The 16912-nt window shown below is 33.5% G+C and overlaps 2 protein-coding genes across 2 annotated transcripts; one reads left to right on the top strand and one right to left on the bottom strand.

Moving 5' to 3' along the window:
- Nucleotides 1-9573: 9573 nt before the first annotated feature.
- On the bottom strand, nucleotides 9574-9861 carry LOTGIDRAFT_88919 (hypothetical protein; the record flags this gene model as incomplete). The annotated part of the gene is made up of 1 exon (XM_009051978.1): nucleotides 9574-9861. A coding segment is annotated over one exon (288 nt), but the record flags the coding sequence as incomplete, so codon positions are not given.
- Nucleotides 9862-10838: 977 nt separating this feature from the next.
- LOTGIDRAFT_238917 (hypothetical protein) lies at nucleotides 10839-15868 on the top strand. Its single transcript, XM_009051983.1, has 4 exons — nucleotides 10839-10934; nucleotides 11181-11609; nucleotides 15170-15320; nucleotides 15662-15868. Exons 2-4 carry the CDS (start codon nucleotides 11187-11189, stop codon nucleotides 15784-15786), a joined length of 699 nt encoding a protein of 232 aa, XP_009050231.1. The 5' UTR covers nucleotides 10839-10934; nucleotides 11181-11186; the 3' UTR covers nucleotides 15787-15868.
- Nucleotides 15869-16912: the final 1044 nt, after the last annotated feature.

Raw genomic sequence — 16912 nt, 5'->3', positions numbered from 1 at the left:
CAGCCATGTTTACCACCGTATCGCACACTGTCATCATCTTTCGACTTCAAAGCAGACTTGTCGGTTTGAATACTTTTATTAACTCTTTCGTTGTCTTCCTTACGCTTTTGCTTCTTATTCTTTTCAATTTCCATATCGTCTTTAGAGAATGCCCCACGACCTTTGTCTTGCTTCCGGTTGTCCTTTTCTTGTTTAAACTGACTTTTTGTTTGTCCCTTTTTCGGACTATCTTTATTCGTTGTCTGCTTATCCCTGGTAGATTTCTGGTTATCTTTGCCAAATTTCTTTTTGTCCATATTCTTGGCATCCTTTGACTCTTTAGCATTCTCTTTCCCGCGAATTTTGACATCATCCTTGTCACCTTTCTTAGTCTTCATGTTAGAAGAGTTCTTTGAATCTCGAGGATCTTGAGATTGAGATCTGTTCTTTCTCGCCTCTTTTAAATCCGAGTCTTCAGACCTCTTCGATCCTTTCGTTGGTTTGTTTTCAGTCCTGGACTGTACGTCTTGCTGTTGTAACTGTAAACTTTTACCTTTCATATTCAGCCATAAAAACCGGTTTGATATTGTGACAGGTACGACGAGTTTATGTCAATGATAGAAAAGGTATCTTTCGTAGACAGGAAACGAGAATAAACACGATTTTCTCAATCGATGAGACCAACAATATTATGTCACGGCAAAGTCAACTCTGATCGAAACTGTAACAATATTTTGATTAAATAACTCGCAGTATGAATTTACTCTGTAACGCGTTCAGTCCTTACTTGTATATCAAATCATTAATATTTTCTACCCTGTTGTAATCAAAGCTGAGCCCCGAGCATCAAATAATAACAATCTTGAGCAGGTTGCCAACGCAATTTACAAAATATTTATTGTTCCTGGATCAATAAGTATGTTTAATTTTCAAAAGCCTAGTGGAATTTCGATGCGTTGCTAACAGAAACCTGCTCTCCAAGACTAACTGAAGCAAGGATGACAAAACAAAAGGAAGATGGGATTAATTGATGTTATTCGGAAAGTTACAAAGGAAGTCAGAAAACATAAACGATGTTCTATCGAATTTTTTCTACGGCAGACTGAACATTGGTATTAAAGGAGAAATAACTGCAAATTTCAGTCAAAATAAACAATGATAAGCATACTTTAAAGGGATTATAATCGTGTTAATCTTTGCTTCACAAGTTTAAAAGAGTCCTATATCAGCTATCTGTATTACTTTTCAGAATTAAAATCGGACGTTCGGTTCTCCTGGAATTCACCGTAAAAAGACGTTGAAAATTTCTTGGCTGTCATATTTTCGACCTAGCAATGTTAAAAAAATAATCAGAAAAAGCGGGCAAACAAAATGGGGGCAAGGCATTCTAAAATCTGATTAAAATTCAGAAATGGATATTTCGTTTCGTGTTTTCTCGGCATGTTGCTATACTTGCCAACCATGATCTGATTAAGTGCTTCTTTAAATCGGGTTGTCTGGAATTTTGTCCCAATAGCATTCAAATATGTCACATTTATGGTAATCAATCAAAACCATAGTTCAAAGTAGTCAGACATTCCATGCTAATTATCTAACAAGGCATATCCCAGACGTCCTCACCTTTAGTAAGGAATTTTTCTATTAATCAGAGCGTTTTATTGGTGGAATATTGTATTATGAGCCCTAACAGGAGAAGCAAAACAATTTCGTCAGGTCATGGATGGATAGCTGAGTAACCCACAGATATAATCTTGTTTACTATAGCTTGAAACTTCAAATTTTATGTCCATTCTGAAGGTGCGAATAGACGATGTACGGTGTCCGGTGTTGTGTACATGATCGATACAGTAGAAAATAGTGGAAGCGAATCATGTTCGCATCGTGTCCGGACCGATACGTCGTGTGTTCACATGTCCTATTTTCTACTGTATCAATAATCCCACATCGTACACTGCACCGGAGAGCGGACTCCGTACAACGTATATTCGCGGTTTGAGAGGTAGTATTCCTTTAAGTTAAATCATGTATAAACAATATTAGATTCACCGCCTTCACAACCATATTGATCTCCATATATTATGATTATTATTATTATTATTTATCAATAATTGAAAAGGAATATTCCATGACAGAACAGATTCATATCAGTATAATTCAACCTTAACAAACAGAAAATGGAAATCAACCTTATCAAACAGAAAAGAGAATTCAACCTTATCAAAAACAAATGGGAATTCAACCTTAAAACACAGAAAAGGAAATTCAACCTTATCAAACAGAAAAGGGAATTCAACCTCATCAAAACGAAAAGGGAATTCAACCTTAACAAACGGAAAATGAAATCAACCTTAACACACAGAAAAGGGAATTCAACCTTATCAAACAGAAAAGGGAATTCAACCATATCAAACAGAAAAGGGAATCAACCTTAACACACAGAAAAGGGAATTCAAGCTTAACAAAATGAAACGGCAATTTAATCTTAACACACAGAAAAGGGAATCAACCTTAACACACAGAAAGGGGAATTCAACCTTATCAAACAGAAAGGGGAATTCAAGCTTCACACACAGAAAAGGAAATCAACCTTAACACACAGAAAAAGTAATTTAACTCAAACACACAGGAAAGGTAATTTAACTTTAACACATAGAAAGGGTAATTTAACTTTAACACATAGAAAAGGTAATTCAACTCTAACACATAGAAAGGGTTATTTCACTTTAACACACAGGAAAGGTAATTTAACTTTAACACATAGAAAGGGTAATTTAACTTTAACACACAGAAAAGGTAATTCAACTCTAACACATAGAAAGGGTTATTTCACTTTAACACATAGAAAAGGTAATTTAACTTTAACCCATAAAAAAGGAATTCAACTCTAGCCCATAAAAAGGGAATTCAACTCTAGCCCATAGAGAAGGAATTTCAACTCTAACCCATAGAAAAGGTAATTAAATCTTAACACATAGAGAAGGAATTCAACTCTAACCCATAGAAAAGGAAATCAACTCTAACCCATAGAAAAGGAATTCAACTCTAACCCATAGAAAAGGAAATCAACTCTAACCCATAGAGAAGGAATTCAACTCTAACCCATAGAAAAGGAAATCAACTCTAACCCATAGAGAAGGAATTCAACTCTAACCCACAGAAAAGGAAATCAACTCTAACCCATAGAAAAGGAATTCAACTCTAACCCATAGAAAAGGAAATCAACTCTTACACATAGAGAAGGAATTCAACTCTAACCCATAGAAAAGGAATTCAACTCTAACCCATAGAAAAGGAAATCAACTCTTACACATAGAGAAGGAATTCAACTCTAACCCATAGAAAAGGAAATCAACTCTAACCCATAGAAAAGGAATTCAACTCTAACCCACAGAAAAGGAAATCAACTCTAACCCATAGAAAAGGAACTCAACTCTAACCCACAGAAAAGGAATTCAACTCTAACCCATAGAAAAGGAACTCAACTCTAACCCACAGAAAAGGAATTCAACTCTAACCCACAGAAAGGGAATTCAACTCTAAAACATAGAAAAGTAATTCAGCACTTAACACTTAAAAACGGAATGTAACTCTAAGACATAGAAAAGGAATTCAACTCTTATCTCCAGAAAGAGAAATTTAACACTTAACAACTCTAACACATGGAACATTAATTAAACATAAAAGGAATTCAACCGTAACAAATATTACAGGAATGCAACTTTAACCCATAGAAAACAATTCAACTCTGTCTAACGCAAAGATAAAAAAAATCAGTTTAGAAAAAGAATTCATTCAATTGAACACAAGGAAACTCAAATAAAAGGAATTATCTTGAAAGATCGAGGAAATTGACGTCAAATGCCGGATGCTCTAATCCATAAAAAAAAGATTTCAACCCTTAACAAAAAAACATAGGAAGTCGAGATACTGTTTATGCCAGAAGCATTTGCTTCACTGCTTCACTGTAGTTGTTTCCCCTCTATTACCTGAGCTTTTATGGATGTTATTGATTTTTATACTAATACGATAAGTAATATTTATAGCACAGTTTTCATGAGTTAACCGATTTAAACATCTAGCGCGAAGGGCGGGGCTGTTTTAAATGGATAACGAAAGTAAACTTGCTATAAATTATTTATAACATGATTGACTAAGGTCCATTTCTAAGTATAAAGGTGCGGGTACCCGAACGATCTTGGTCGGCGGTTTTTATGTTCCCGTGCTTTCACAACAAGATTATCGCGTTCCCGTCCGGATTTATAATATCAAACAAGTTTTTTTTTTTGATAATTATTGTCTCCGATAGTATTATCGTCTACAAGACAGACCGTCATCATCCAATCAGATTCATTTTCCTTTCAATTGCTTGTGATTTCAATTGCACGTGATTATCGACATGGTGGATAACAACCGACTGAAGATTTTTGTCTCCTCGTGTGCCTGTGCCGGTCAGTGAAATTCTTGACAAGACTCTAGTCGGCGACAAAAATCGTCAACCAAGACCAATCGTGTTCCGCACCATAAGTGTTATTTGTTAAACCAGTTTATGTAACAGAACTGGCTATAAATGTTTCTAGTAGAAAATATAAAATAAAAGCAAATGTCCAGAAATGTGTCAAACACAGAGATTAAGCATTTCATTCAGAAAAACTTCATTAATGATCATGTTTACGTATCTCACACCATGAATTGTTAATATTGGTCGGAGGTTATAGTAAGACATGGGAACTTAGTATTAGTCCCTGTGGGCGTGTTGAGGGTGTGACCAATATGCCAGTAATTATCTGTGGTGACGACTCCAGTCATTATATCTCCCTAATATTTACCGAGTCATTCGTGCTAACATAATTAAGATTTTAACCTAGTTATATCACAGTTAAGCACTTCCTACTTATTTATACAAGGAAAAGATCAAAGGAAATTCTCGATATCATGCCATAAATCGCCTGACGATATCAAACCTCATGGTTATGTCAGAACGATTTTCAAAGAAATTTCGTACAATTTCGTACAATTTCAAAATGTTATACGACAATTTTAACTCCAATACACTCTTGTCTTTTTCAACTTAACTTATTCCTCAAGACCTCTTTATAGAAGAAAGGAAAATATTTATTTATTTTTTAATGTGTTTTATGAGGCGTGTTAAAATCTTTCAAACAGTAAATCAATAAAATAAAAGAAATATGTAAAATAACATAGTTAAGTACTAAATAAAACAATAGAAAACTGTACTTCCTGACTACTGTCTTTACTTATATAACTTATATAAATATATTTTTTATGATATACAAAGGTGATTAAGAACAGACCGTGAATATCTATTGGAATGCCAATCGTATATAAGTGTCGGCCATTCTCGATGATCATACCTTAGTCTCAGAAACAGGAATTATTTTGAGCTACGCTAATCAGTAATAGTGTTCACAGCTCACCGTCGAATTTTCAAATCAATGTGTGTCAAGAATTATCCGCGTTTGAAAGTTAAAAAGATGAGTCGTCTTTTCTTGAGACACTGAGGACATCTATAGAAATAGGAAAAGTAATTCCTAGGTTGAGATATTCATGCGGTTTTCGAACACTTTCGGTACCATTTATATTCATCAAAATATGTAATGGCACGCTACTTTTGTTTTTTTTTTTACGTTCGCGAACAAAGCGTCATACCGAGTGATTTGTTTTCATTGGCTGAAATTTGCTACCAATACTGTAGGGCCAATCTTGATTGGACAATAATTTGTTATGAACTTCGCTTAGATTTTCAGTTGTGTAGGTGACAAGTATATTTTAAGTTCTAGAAAATAAGCTTGTCATCTTTTGCCTCTAGAACACTTAACATGCTAAATTTAGCTGAGTTTTAAAACCAAAACATGAAATGTCACTTGAGGGTTTGATGGTTAATAAAGATTACATAATCAGAAATACATGTATAGTTTTATTGATTTTCCTCAACTTGTTTGTTTTCGTTTTCATAGAGCACGTTGAAGACAGAAAGGGTCTACTTGATACAAATAGCATAGCCTTTCTTTACTGACCTACTTCACAGAAGTCTCATGGGACCGTTATTATCGTTAATTACACGGCATTTCAATTGGTCCATTATTTAAAAGGGGTGTGTGTTTTTAGTAGGTTGGAAAATTTAGGTGCTCGAATTATTAATTAAAAATCTTGACAAATGTGACCTTAACGTTATCTGAAAGTTTTGACTTAAAGGATCTGGCTTTAACACCAATGGCAATCCTTGGAAGTATCACGTGACAATCTAGACCTAGTTCCGGTAAGTAATGGCTACCATTCATTACCGTGATATGTTACAGGGAGCTAGCTTTCATGGTAGACCGTTTGCACCAAAACTTAAACCTTTGAACGAAAAAAGCATAATTAGAATATAATTCAGCTATAAAATTTCAATGTTTTCAATTCAAAAATTGTGCATACCGCCTTAAAGTTAAAAGATATGTAAATCGTACCCTCCAATATGTAAAAGTCCCTGGCTCTTCGTACCGCGACAGTACAAAAATGGGCATTGAAAAACATAATTATGGCCATCCCTACCTAACCCTACAAAAGTCACTTAATATCATTCTTGACAATCAAAATGGCTTCACGCTTTAAAGAACCCAAAAATTAGCGTTCGTATTGTGTCTTATCTTATCCGGACCGTTGTTAGCAGCCATAGAGAACACGTAAATAGTCGGTGCGAATGTAAAAAATATTATTTTCATAGATACGTTCTTGCCTCAATATAATATATTGAAAAATAGAATGATGCACCTCATTATTCTATTTTTCAAAACTTTTCTCGGTTGAGAATCCTCTACAGAGAGATACCGCATTTTGAATCTCAACCTCGACAGTTGTCCTCCATTAAGTATGCCTGCCTTCATTTTGTACCCAAGTCTCGGAACGTGCGCTTCACTGCAGTGGTAGGACATACAAAGTACTCTCATTAAAACGACCAAGCAAAGTGAAACAGAGTACAAGTAGCATGGCCACATTGACATTTAATAAGTTGCTTCTAAAATCGATAGATTGTCCTTCAATCCGCAAAAAAACATGTATTGTGTTTTTCTTTCATTTTTTTAAAAGTAAACGCTTTAAGTATGAAATTAAAAATCACTACAATTACAAAAGATGCTGAGATCAAATAATGATCAGAAATGTTCTTTGTCATAAAAATAATCGTTACTTATATAACTAATACATACATGTATAAAGGAGATGTTGCAGGTAATTCTTAAAGGGACAAGTGCGCCCCTTTTTGACCAATCGTACCTTAGTCTCAAAAACAGGAATTTTTTTTAACTATGCTAATCAGTCATAGTGTTCATAGCTCACCATCGAAATTTGAGCCTTCAAATCCATGTGTGTCCATAATTATCCGCGTTTAAAAATCAAAAAGACGAGTCGTCTTTTCTCGAGACACTACCATATATAGAAAAGACATCTATAGACATAGAAGAAGAAACTCCTAGTTTCAGATATTTTTGAAGAGATTATGCTATTTCGGTTAAACAATTCTAGTACTTCTGAAGACAATTTACATATATTCAAACACAAACCTCCCTCCGGATATTTTACATAGTTTGAGGTTTTTTAAGATATTATTGTGAACGAAGCGACGCATGGCACACATTACGCATTTCCTTTTCGGATGCCCGAAACAGACCTAAACAAAGCAAACTATTGATTATGATTTGTGGAAGAGAAACAGTTAAAGGGACAGATGCACGACTCGTATGACCAATCCTACCTCAGTCCCAGAAATGGGAATGTTTTTAGCGAAGCTTATCAGTAACCGTAAATTCGAGTTTCAAGTCGTTCGAACGTTTAAATTGACGACTCGTCTTTTCTTGAGACTCAACCATATATAGAAAATGCATAACATAGAAATAGAAAGAGAAATTCCTAGTGTGAGGTATATTTTTAAAGTGATACTACGTCTTAGAATGAACATAAAATTTAAGTTCTCAAGAATGGTCAATATGAGTATATATTCATCAATGAACTTACCTGGTGTCATAAAGTTACAACTGTAAAATCTAGAAAATTGGAAAATTCATAAAACTAAGTCATTATTGAAAAACGCTTAATCATAATATTAAACGTTTTTCAATAGTTAATTGCATATTTATTAAGTTTTTTGGATTAATTGGATTATATAAGGATCCTGTTATGTTATTTATGACACCAGGTATATCTACTGATGAATATATACTCTTATTGACCAAGTTTAAAATTCTTAAATTTTATGTTTATTCTAAGACGTAGTATCTATCTCTTTAAGAGGGTTTTACTTTAAGAATCAATAAGACCACGTGGAGTGTATATTGATATAACAATGTTTTAACACACTTAATTAAACTCTACTCTTTTCACTATTTCAAGATAAATTTCTTGACACCATTTTTAAATAAGTTATTGTTTAGTGTCGAAAACTCAGAGAGTGAAACGCTGGCTCGATAACTTTCAGGCCCAGAGTTCAGTTTATCCATTTAAACTATTGATTTAAAGAGGCAGTAAGCAAAAATTAATAAAATTGATTATACGTGAATACAATGTATCTATTTTGATCAAACTGAATTTGTTTTGAAAGAGATTAATAAAAAGTTTACTGTGGTTAAAGGGGTTGTCAAGAGGTTTTCTATAAAAATGTTATGTGTATTGGAAACACTGATAGCATCAATTTGCACCATTCAAATTTTCAATCAGACGTCTGAGATTACTGCAATTCCATAAAAAAATACGTTTTTAATGGCGTCATTAATCGCAAAATATGCTTAATCACATAAGGCCCTTCGCGATTAGTGACGTCAACAAATTTAGTTTTAGTGGAATTGCAGAATCTACAGACGTCTGATTGAAAATTGAAATGGTGCAAATTGATGCTATCAGTGTTACCAATACACATAAATTTTTTTTAGAAAACCTCACAGTCAGTCGGCATTTTCGGGGATTGATTCGGGTCTTTATTGTGCTTTAATAGTCTGAAGAAGTACTAAAACGCACGATAATCCCTTCAAATATACCTTAAACTAGAAATTTCACTGTCTATTCCTATATATGTGTGTTTTCTAAATATGGCATTGTCTCACTAAAATTCGAGTCGAATTTTTAACTTTCAAACGTGAATAATTATGGATCGACGATGAGCTGTGAACACTATTACTGATTATGTAAGCTAAAAAAATTCCTGTTTCTGAAACTATGGTTTGATTTGTCAAACAGATAGTGAAGGTGCTCTTTTAAGATAAGGGATACATTTCTAAATTATTTTATGTATAGTTTTCAATATTTGAGCAATATCTTTTCTAACCTAATTAACATCAAAGCGCCCCTTTAAAGATATATTTTGATCACTTGCAGATATTGCTGATTTAGATATATGTCTTAAACTGTTTTTGAGTTGATAGCCATGGTATATTATAAGAATAATATATTCTTTAACAATCTGCACATTATAAATATGCTGTATATTGTACATAATATACAGACTATTTACAATATACAGAATGTTTACAATATACAGCATATTTACAATATACAGAATATTTACATGATACAGTTCTGTATATTGTAAATATGCTGTATATTGTAAACACTCTGTATATTGTAAATAGTCTGTATATTGTAAATAGTCTGTTTATTGTAAATATCCTGTATATTGTAAATATTCCGTATATTGTAAACGTTCTGTATATTGTAAATAGTCTGTATATTGTAAATAGTCTGTTTATTGTAAACATTCTGTATATTGTAAATAGTCTGTTTATTGTAAACATTATGTATATTGTAAAAGATTCTGTATATCGTAAATATTCTGTATATTGTAAATATTCTGTTTATTGTAAATATTCTGTATATTACAAAAAAAATTATACACTACGATTAATATTCTGCATATTACAAACATTCTATAAATTCTAAACATTTCATATCGTAAACATTCTACATTTTGTAAACATGCTATATCGTAAACATTCTATATATTGTAAAATTGTAAACATTCTCTATATATATTATAAACATCTATATATATTGTAAACATTCTATATTGTAAACATTATATATCGTAAACATTCTAAATAGTAAACATTCTATATATTGTAAAATTGTAAACATTCTATATATATTGTAAACATCTATATATATTGTAAACATTCTATATTGTAAACATTATATATCGTAAACATTCTATATAGTAAACATTCTATACATAGGAAGTTGAATTTTTAAAAGGCAATAATATTTCAACTAAGCCTTCAAATCACATTTTAAGCTTTAGAAATCGCGTTGTTGAAATATTATAGCCGTTTTTAATCAGGTCGATGAAGAGATTCAAAATGGCATTGCACTACGTTCGTGTGTGTTATTTCCATAAACCATACGTAGTTTCTCGTATGATGAATAATGGATTGAAATAAATGAATGCACACAAACGTGCATGAATGAATAAACACAGTATGGTAACACATATGAGACATTTTACAACGAATGAATGAATGATCACAAGCATTTGGTATTCGACATCAAAGCGAAATTGCTACTAGTAGTGGCAACATCGTTTAAAATCATTTATTTGTATAATAATAATATAAAATTCCAAACAAACATTATTAGCTATGCAAACTCTTGCCGATCAAAAACTCAACCGCGGAGTGTCATCGGGAGTAAGCATAAACTGCTAAAGTAGTTATACCACATTTTTTTCTTAAATCATAGATAGAGTTTTCAAAAATAAAACAGCTCAAAAATAGTAATTTACGAAGAGAAAAAGATGCAAAATTTCACTATATCGTGATAACGTAACGTGATTGTTACAATGACGTCATATCAATTGTCGTTACTGATTGTTCTACATTGCAACCAGAAACAGCGCAAAATCATTGCTTCGCTGAATTTTGCTACATTTTCACAAATTTCCTGATATTTTTCAAGATTTTTGTGATAAAAAGGTGAGTTTTTATTGTATTTTTATGGTGTATAAGTTTAAGCACAAAATGGTGCAATTCTAAGGTAAATTTTTTCATTGACGAAACTTTGAAGAACTCATCGTAATCGCAGGTCTATGCAATTTTTTTTTTTCATTTATTTTTAAATTTTGCACCAGAGTGCCTTCTTCACAAAGAGTAGTTCATAAAAAAAAGCAAGCGTTGCATGAACATGAACATTTTAAAAACAACATGTTATTTAAATTTCAGGAAAATATGCCAACTAGAAGGTTAAATGATAATAGAAGGGTAGCACTGGTCGTCAGGGCAAGTATCGCTCTGTGTCTAAGACTCGAAAGGATTGAAAGAGAATATGAGAGAAAATTGGAGAAAAGAATTCAACAGTACAATGATTTTCTAGAATATAAAAGGAAGATCAACGCACAAGGAAATCTCCAACCTAAACTTAATGTTACCACTGGATCGACACGATCTGGTAGAGGGCTTACATTTACCAGCCCAGTCCGACCATCTGAACAGGATGTGAATGCCGATTCTGGTCACCAAGAGGATGCCGACTCTGGTCACCAGGAAGATGCCGACTCTGATCACCAGGAGGATGCCGACTTTGGTCACCAAGAGGATGTCGACCCTGGTCACCAGGAGGATGACGACTATGATCACCAGGAGGATGTCGACTCTAAGAAGATCAAAGCTGGAAATCTAAAAGATCTTCTGGATTTGGCTGAAGAAAATGGGATCCACGAATATCAAGATAAATCTTCTGAAAAAGGTTCGTTGAAAATTTTTTAAGGATTTGAGTTCTACTGTAGAAGGTTTCACTAGCGAGGGAGGACATGCTCATTTATCTGGTACACCTGATACCATTATTCGCCTGCAACTTTGCATTGCTTCGGATATTTTGACAGGCGGACTGAGGGGTCGGATCATCGAGTTTGGCCAGGCTTCGGGGCCCTACGAATCTAACAAAAACGGTTTCGAATTCATTGAACAAAAAAAGGAAAAGGAACAAATAAGTTCAGTCTGACATTAAGGGGTTCTGGAGCTGCTAGGTCTAAACCTGGTCATTTTATTGCTCAAAAATATAGATGATCATTTTCTATTCCAGGAATTAAAGTCACTAGATTCCAGAGATTTAGAAGAGGTTTAATGTCACTTAAGAAAAGAATTGTACGCTCAATGAAACCATTAACATCTTGCTTTAGTTTAAAATCTACCAATACTGCAAATTAATTGAGTTCAAAATATGATTGACCCCGAGGTCAAGGTTTGGAGTATGATTGACTCTAAGGTCAGGGTTCAGAATATGATTGACGGCAATGTCAAGGTCAGGGTTCAGATTACGATTGACCCCTGAGATTTGACAGACCGACATTATTTATAATGATAAAATTTAGAATTATAAAAACAGAAAAACAGATATTTCGATATCGCTTTACAATTGATGTATTGAGCACTATTTTAACAGTGAGAATATTTTGTTATTGGAATATATTTATATAAATTATAATATTTATGAAAGATTTTTTGTTGTTTATTTTATATCTTTATAATATAATAATTCCTGGGTCAGAATTATGTCCATAAAAAATACATTCCCAATGTAGCGTGATATTGAGGATTGAGGATATTGACAATATGGTATTATTCCTACTCTTTTTTTCATTTTAAAATGCAAAAGATGTGGGACAATTGACATATTTTTTAGAATTTAGAAGAATTGTGTAAATGATGATACAAGCAACAAAAACTTGACACATTCTTTCTACAAATAATAATAATTAACTTTGCCCAAAATTGTCTACTTGAAATTCAAGATGGCGGTCTGTTATCAGTGGCGGAGCCAAAGGGGTGGGGGGGGGGGGGGTGAGGCAGAGGGGGCATAAACCTGGCTCCGCCCCTGTCTATTATCGTGATGGCCTCCGAATTATTTGAAGGATTTCCATTTTGTTTCCTTTTCCACAACTGAGGAACCTAATGTTTAGATTTCTTATAATTTAGGGATCTTTAGCGTGCACAGCCGCTGTTTAATGTCTCATCCGACCGACTAGACACCTTTTCTATACCAGTTTAACCGACTTGCATCACTGACAGGGGGAAACCGGGTTGAAAATGTACTATCTCGGACTGTGCTTGGATTGTGCCTTGGTTAACCCTTCAGGTTATCGAGCCATCGTTTCACTCACTGAGTTTTAGACAGAAAACAATAATTTATTTACAAAGACTGTCAAGATATTTATCTTGAAATAGTGAAAAGAATATAGCTTAATAGGGAATGTTAAAGGGACAGATGCGTCATTATTTTTGACCAATCATACTTTAGTTTCAGACAGCCCACTGTCGAAATTTGAGCCATTTTAAGATACTTTGTGATATATAGAAAAGACATATAAATAGATGAAATTCCTAGTTTGAGATATTTTATCTAGTACTTCTGAAGACTATTTACATATTTTCAAGACTCAAATCAACCCCCCAAAATGGCGCATCTGTCCCTTTAAAATATCATAATATCAATATACACTGTAGGTGGTCTTATTGATTCTTAAAGTAAAATCTATATAACTCTTTCACTGTCACAAGTTATTATCAATATGTTTCAACATTATCAATGGTCTGTTTCAGAAACACAAACAAGGGAAGTACATGTCCTGCTCAAATCATGTTCGATATCCAGAATATTTTGCCTTTTAATAACCATTTTTAGTTTACACAATTTAAGTTCGCATTCGGCAATTCTCGGCAGTTTCCGTAAAGCTGAATCTGTCTTGGTAAAGAATGGTGATTTCGTTGTGTTTTATTGGGCGAGACTCTTTACTTCCGGCATTTTACAATTATTTGTGATAGTGATATTAATATTGCGACCTGAATATAGTCCTTAGCTTTTTAGCTTTCAGAGGATAGTTTTGACACAAAATCCAATATTTTATTTTGACTATCGCTTTACCAATGATACATTTTATTATTATTTTGAATCCAATCTTACGAAGGTTTTGTTTTTATTGTCTTTGTTTACAAACACTCGTTGTTCTGAACGACCAGCCTCTGAGATTTAAATTACCAGAATCACGTGATCATTTGGCAATATTGTCATAGTTCCGGTAAATAATGTCTGTCATTCATAACCGTGATAGGTTGCAGAGCGCTGATAGCGTAGCTTTCACGGAAGGGCGTTTGTTAAAATGTCTATACTTGTCTCTGTTATCATATTTGATGTATTAATTCAATCATACATTTATTCATTTCAATGAATTATTCATATCTCATGATATTCACAAACATACTCTTAACATAAAAACTACCATTAGCTATATTGCAGACTCTTCCAGATTAAAAACCCAAATGCAGAGTGTCATCGGGTGTTCCGAGTAACTATATCCTGCTATAGTGCTTATACCACACGCATTGGATGAAACACATTTCTTTATCATAGAAATAAACATTTTTCTTAAATCATAGATACTCTTTTCTTAATGAAACATTTCAAAAATAGTAATTTACGGAGAGAAAAAAATTGAAAATTTTGCTATATCGTGATAACGTAACGTGATTGTTACAATGACGTCATATCAATTGTCGTTACTGATTGTTCTATATTGCAACCAGAAACAACGCAAAATCATCGCTTCGCTGAATTTTGCCACATTTTCACAAATTTTCTGATATTTTTCAAGAATTTTGTGTCAAAAAGGTGAGTTTTTATTGTATTTTTATGGTATATAAGTTTCAGCACAAAATGGTGCAATTCTAAGGTAAATATTTCAAATTTCGTTGACGAAACTTTGAAGAACTCATCGTAATCGCTGGCCTAGGGCTTATGCTATTTTCATCAAATCTTCAAAATTTGGCACCAAAATGAAAACATGTTATTTAAATTTCAGGAAAATATGCTAACTAGAAGGTTAAATGATAATAGAAGGGTAGCACTGGTCGTCAGGGCAAGTATCGCTCTGTGTCTAAGACTCGAGAGAATTGAAAGAGAATATGAGAGAAAATTGGAGAAAAGAATTCAACAGTACAATGATTTTCTAGAATATAAAAGGAAGATCAACGCACAAGGAAATCTCCAACCTAAACTTAATGTTACCACTGGATCGACACGATCTGGTATAGGGCTTACATTCACCAGCCCAGTCCGACCATCTGAACAAGATGCTAATGCCGATTCTGGTCACCAAGAGGATGCCGACCCTGGTCACCAAGAGAATGCCGACTCTGGTCACCAGGAGAATGCCGACTCTGGTCACCAGGAGGATGCCGACTATGATCACCAGGAGGATGTCGACTCTAAGAAGATCAAAGCTGGAACTCTAAAAAATCTTCTGGACAATTTAGATTTGGCTGAAGAAAATGGGAGCCACGAATGTCACGATAAATCTTCTGAAAAAGGTTTGTTGTAAAATTGTTTTTTTTAGGATTTGAGTTCTACTGTAGAAGATTCCGCTAGCGAGGGAGGTCATCTATCAGATACACCTAATACCATTATTCGCCGGCAACTTTGCATTGCTTCGGATATTTTGACAGGCGGACTGAGGGGTGGGATCATCGAGCTTGGCCAGGCTTCGGGGGCCCTACGAAAACGGTTTTGAATTTTGGCACCTCGAATTCATTGAAAAAAAAGGGACAAGGAACAAATAAGTTCAGTTTGACATTAAGGGGTTCTGGAGCTGCTAGGTCTAAACCTGGTCATTTCATTGCTCAAAAATATAAATAATCATTTTCTATTTCAGGAATTAAAGCCACTAGATTCCAGAGATTTAGAAGAGGTTTAAAGTCACTTAAGAAAAGAATTGTACGCTCAATGAAACCATTAACATCTTGTTTTAGTTTAAAATCTACCAATACTGCAAATTAATTGAGTTCAGAATATGATTGACCCCAAGGTCAGGTTGAGAGCATGATTGACCCCGAGGTCAGGGTTTAGAGTATGATTGACTGTAAGGTCAGGGTTCAGAATATGATTGACCCCAATGTCAAGGTCAGGGTTCAGGTTACGATTGACCCCTGAGATTTGACAGATCGACATTATTTATTATGATATATATATATTTTGAAATATTAAATCAGAACAACATGTTTCAGGTTCTGTTTTAATATTTCTATATCGCTTTACAATTTATTTAAGTGAAACTATTTTGTTATTTAAATATATTTATATAAATTATGTTTATTTTTTTTTTATTAAAAATAATTTATGAAAGATTGTTTGTTGTTTAATTTGCTATCTCGAATATGACTCCAGTAATAAGTTTGTAGCGATTAAAACTAAATTCAATCGAAAACGAAAGAGTGGATACTATATGATGCAATCGATCTTGTGACAAACATGACATATGAATAATCGATAGAAATACAATAAAACCCATCTAAACCACATCCTCTTAAAGCGCCAGCATCACTATATATAATCTGTAGAAGACTGGCTACTGGTTTAGAGGGGTTTCACAGTAGATACATTCGTTTAGAATGAATTAATGCACACAATATAGTAACATGTAACAAAGCAATTTATATATTGTAAAATGAATGAACGAATGGATTTCAAAATAAATGAATGAATGAATGAATAATCACAAGTTGTACGCAGTGAGGTAAAGAATGTAACATTAATAGATGATCGAAAGTTTCAATGACATCAAACTTGTTTACCGAGTGGAATCTGTTTTAGATAACGAACGAATAAAATAGGGATGAATGAATGAATGATGTTCACACCATAGTAACAGTGACAATATTTATGAATGAATGAATGAAAATATATTTTTGAATGGAATTATGATATCATTATTAATTATTCAGGACACTACCTCAGTGGAAATAAGCTCTGCCGATAAGTCGATTTCTCACCGATTTATAAAGAAAACCCAGAGGACTGAGTAGTCGAATAATCCTGGCGACCAGTTACACGAAACTGAAGCACCAGTTTTATTAAATTGAGACTAAATGTTCGTTCCGTTTTTTGATTACCTTTTATTGTTAAC

Source organism: Lottia gigantea (genome assembly GCF_000327385.1).
Source record: "Lottia gigantea unplaced genomic scaffold LOTGIsca_177, whole genome shotgun sequence".
In the NCBI taxonomy this organism is placed as follows: Eukaryota; Metazoa; Mollusca; class Gastropoda; family Lottiidae; genus Lottia; species Lottia gigantea.
Note: the sequence above shows the minus strand (reverse complement) of the source record. Positions and strands in the feature narration are given on the sequence as shown.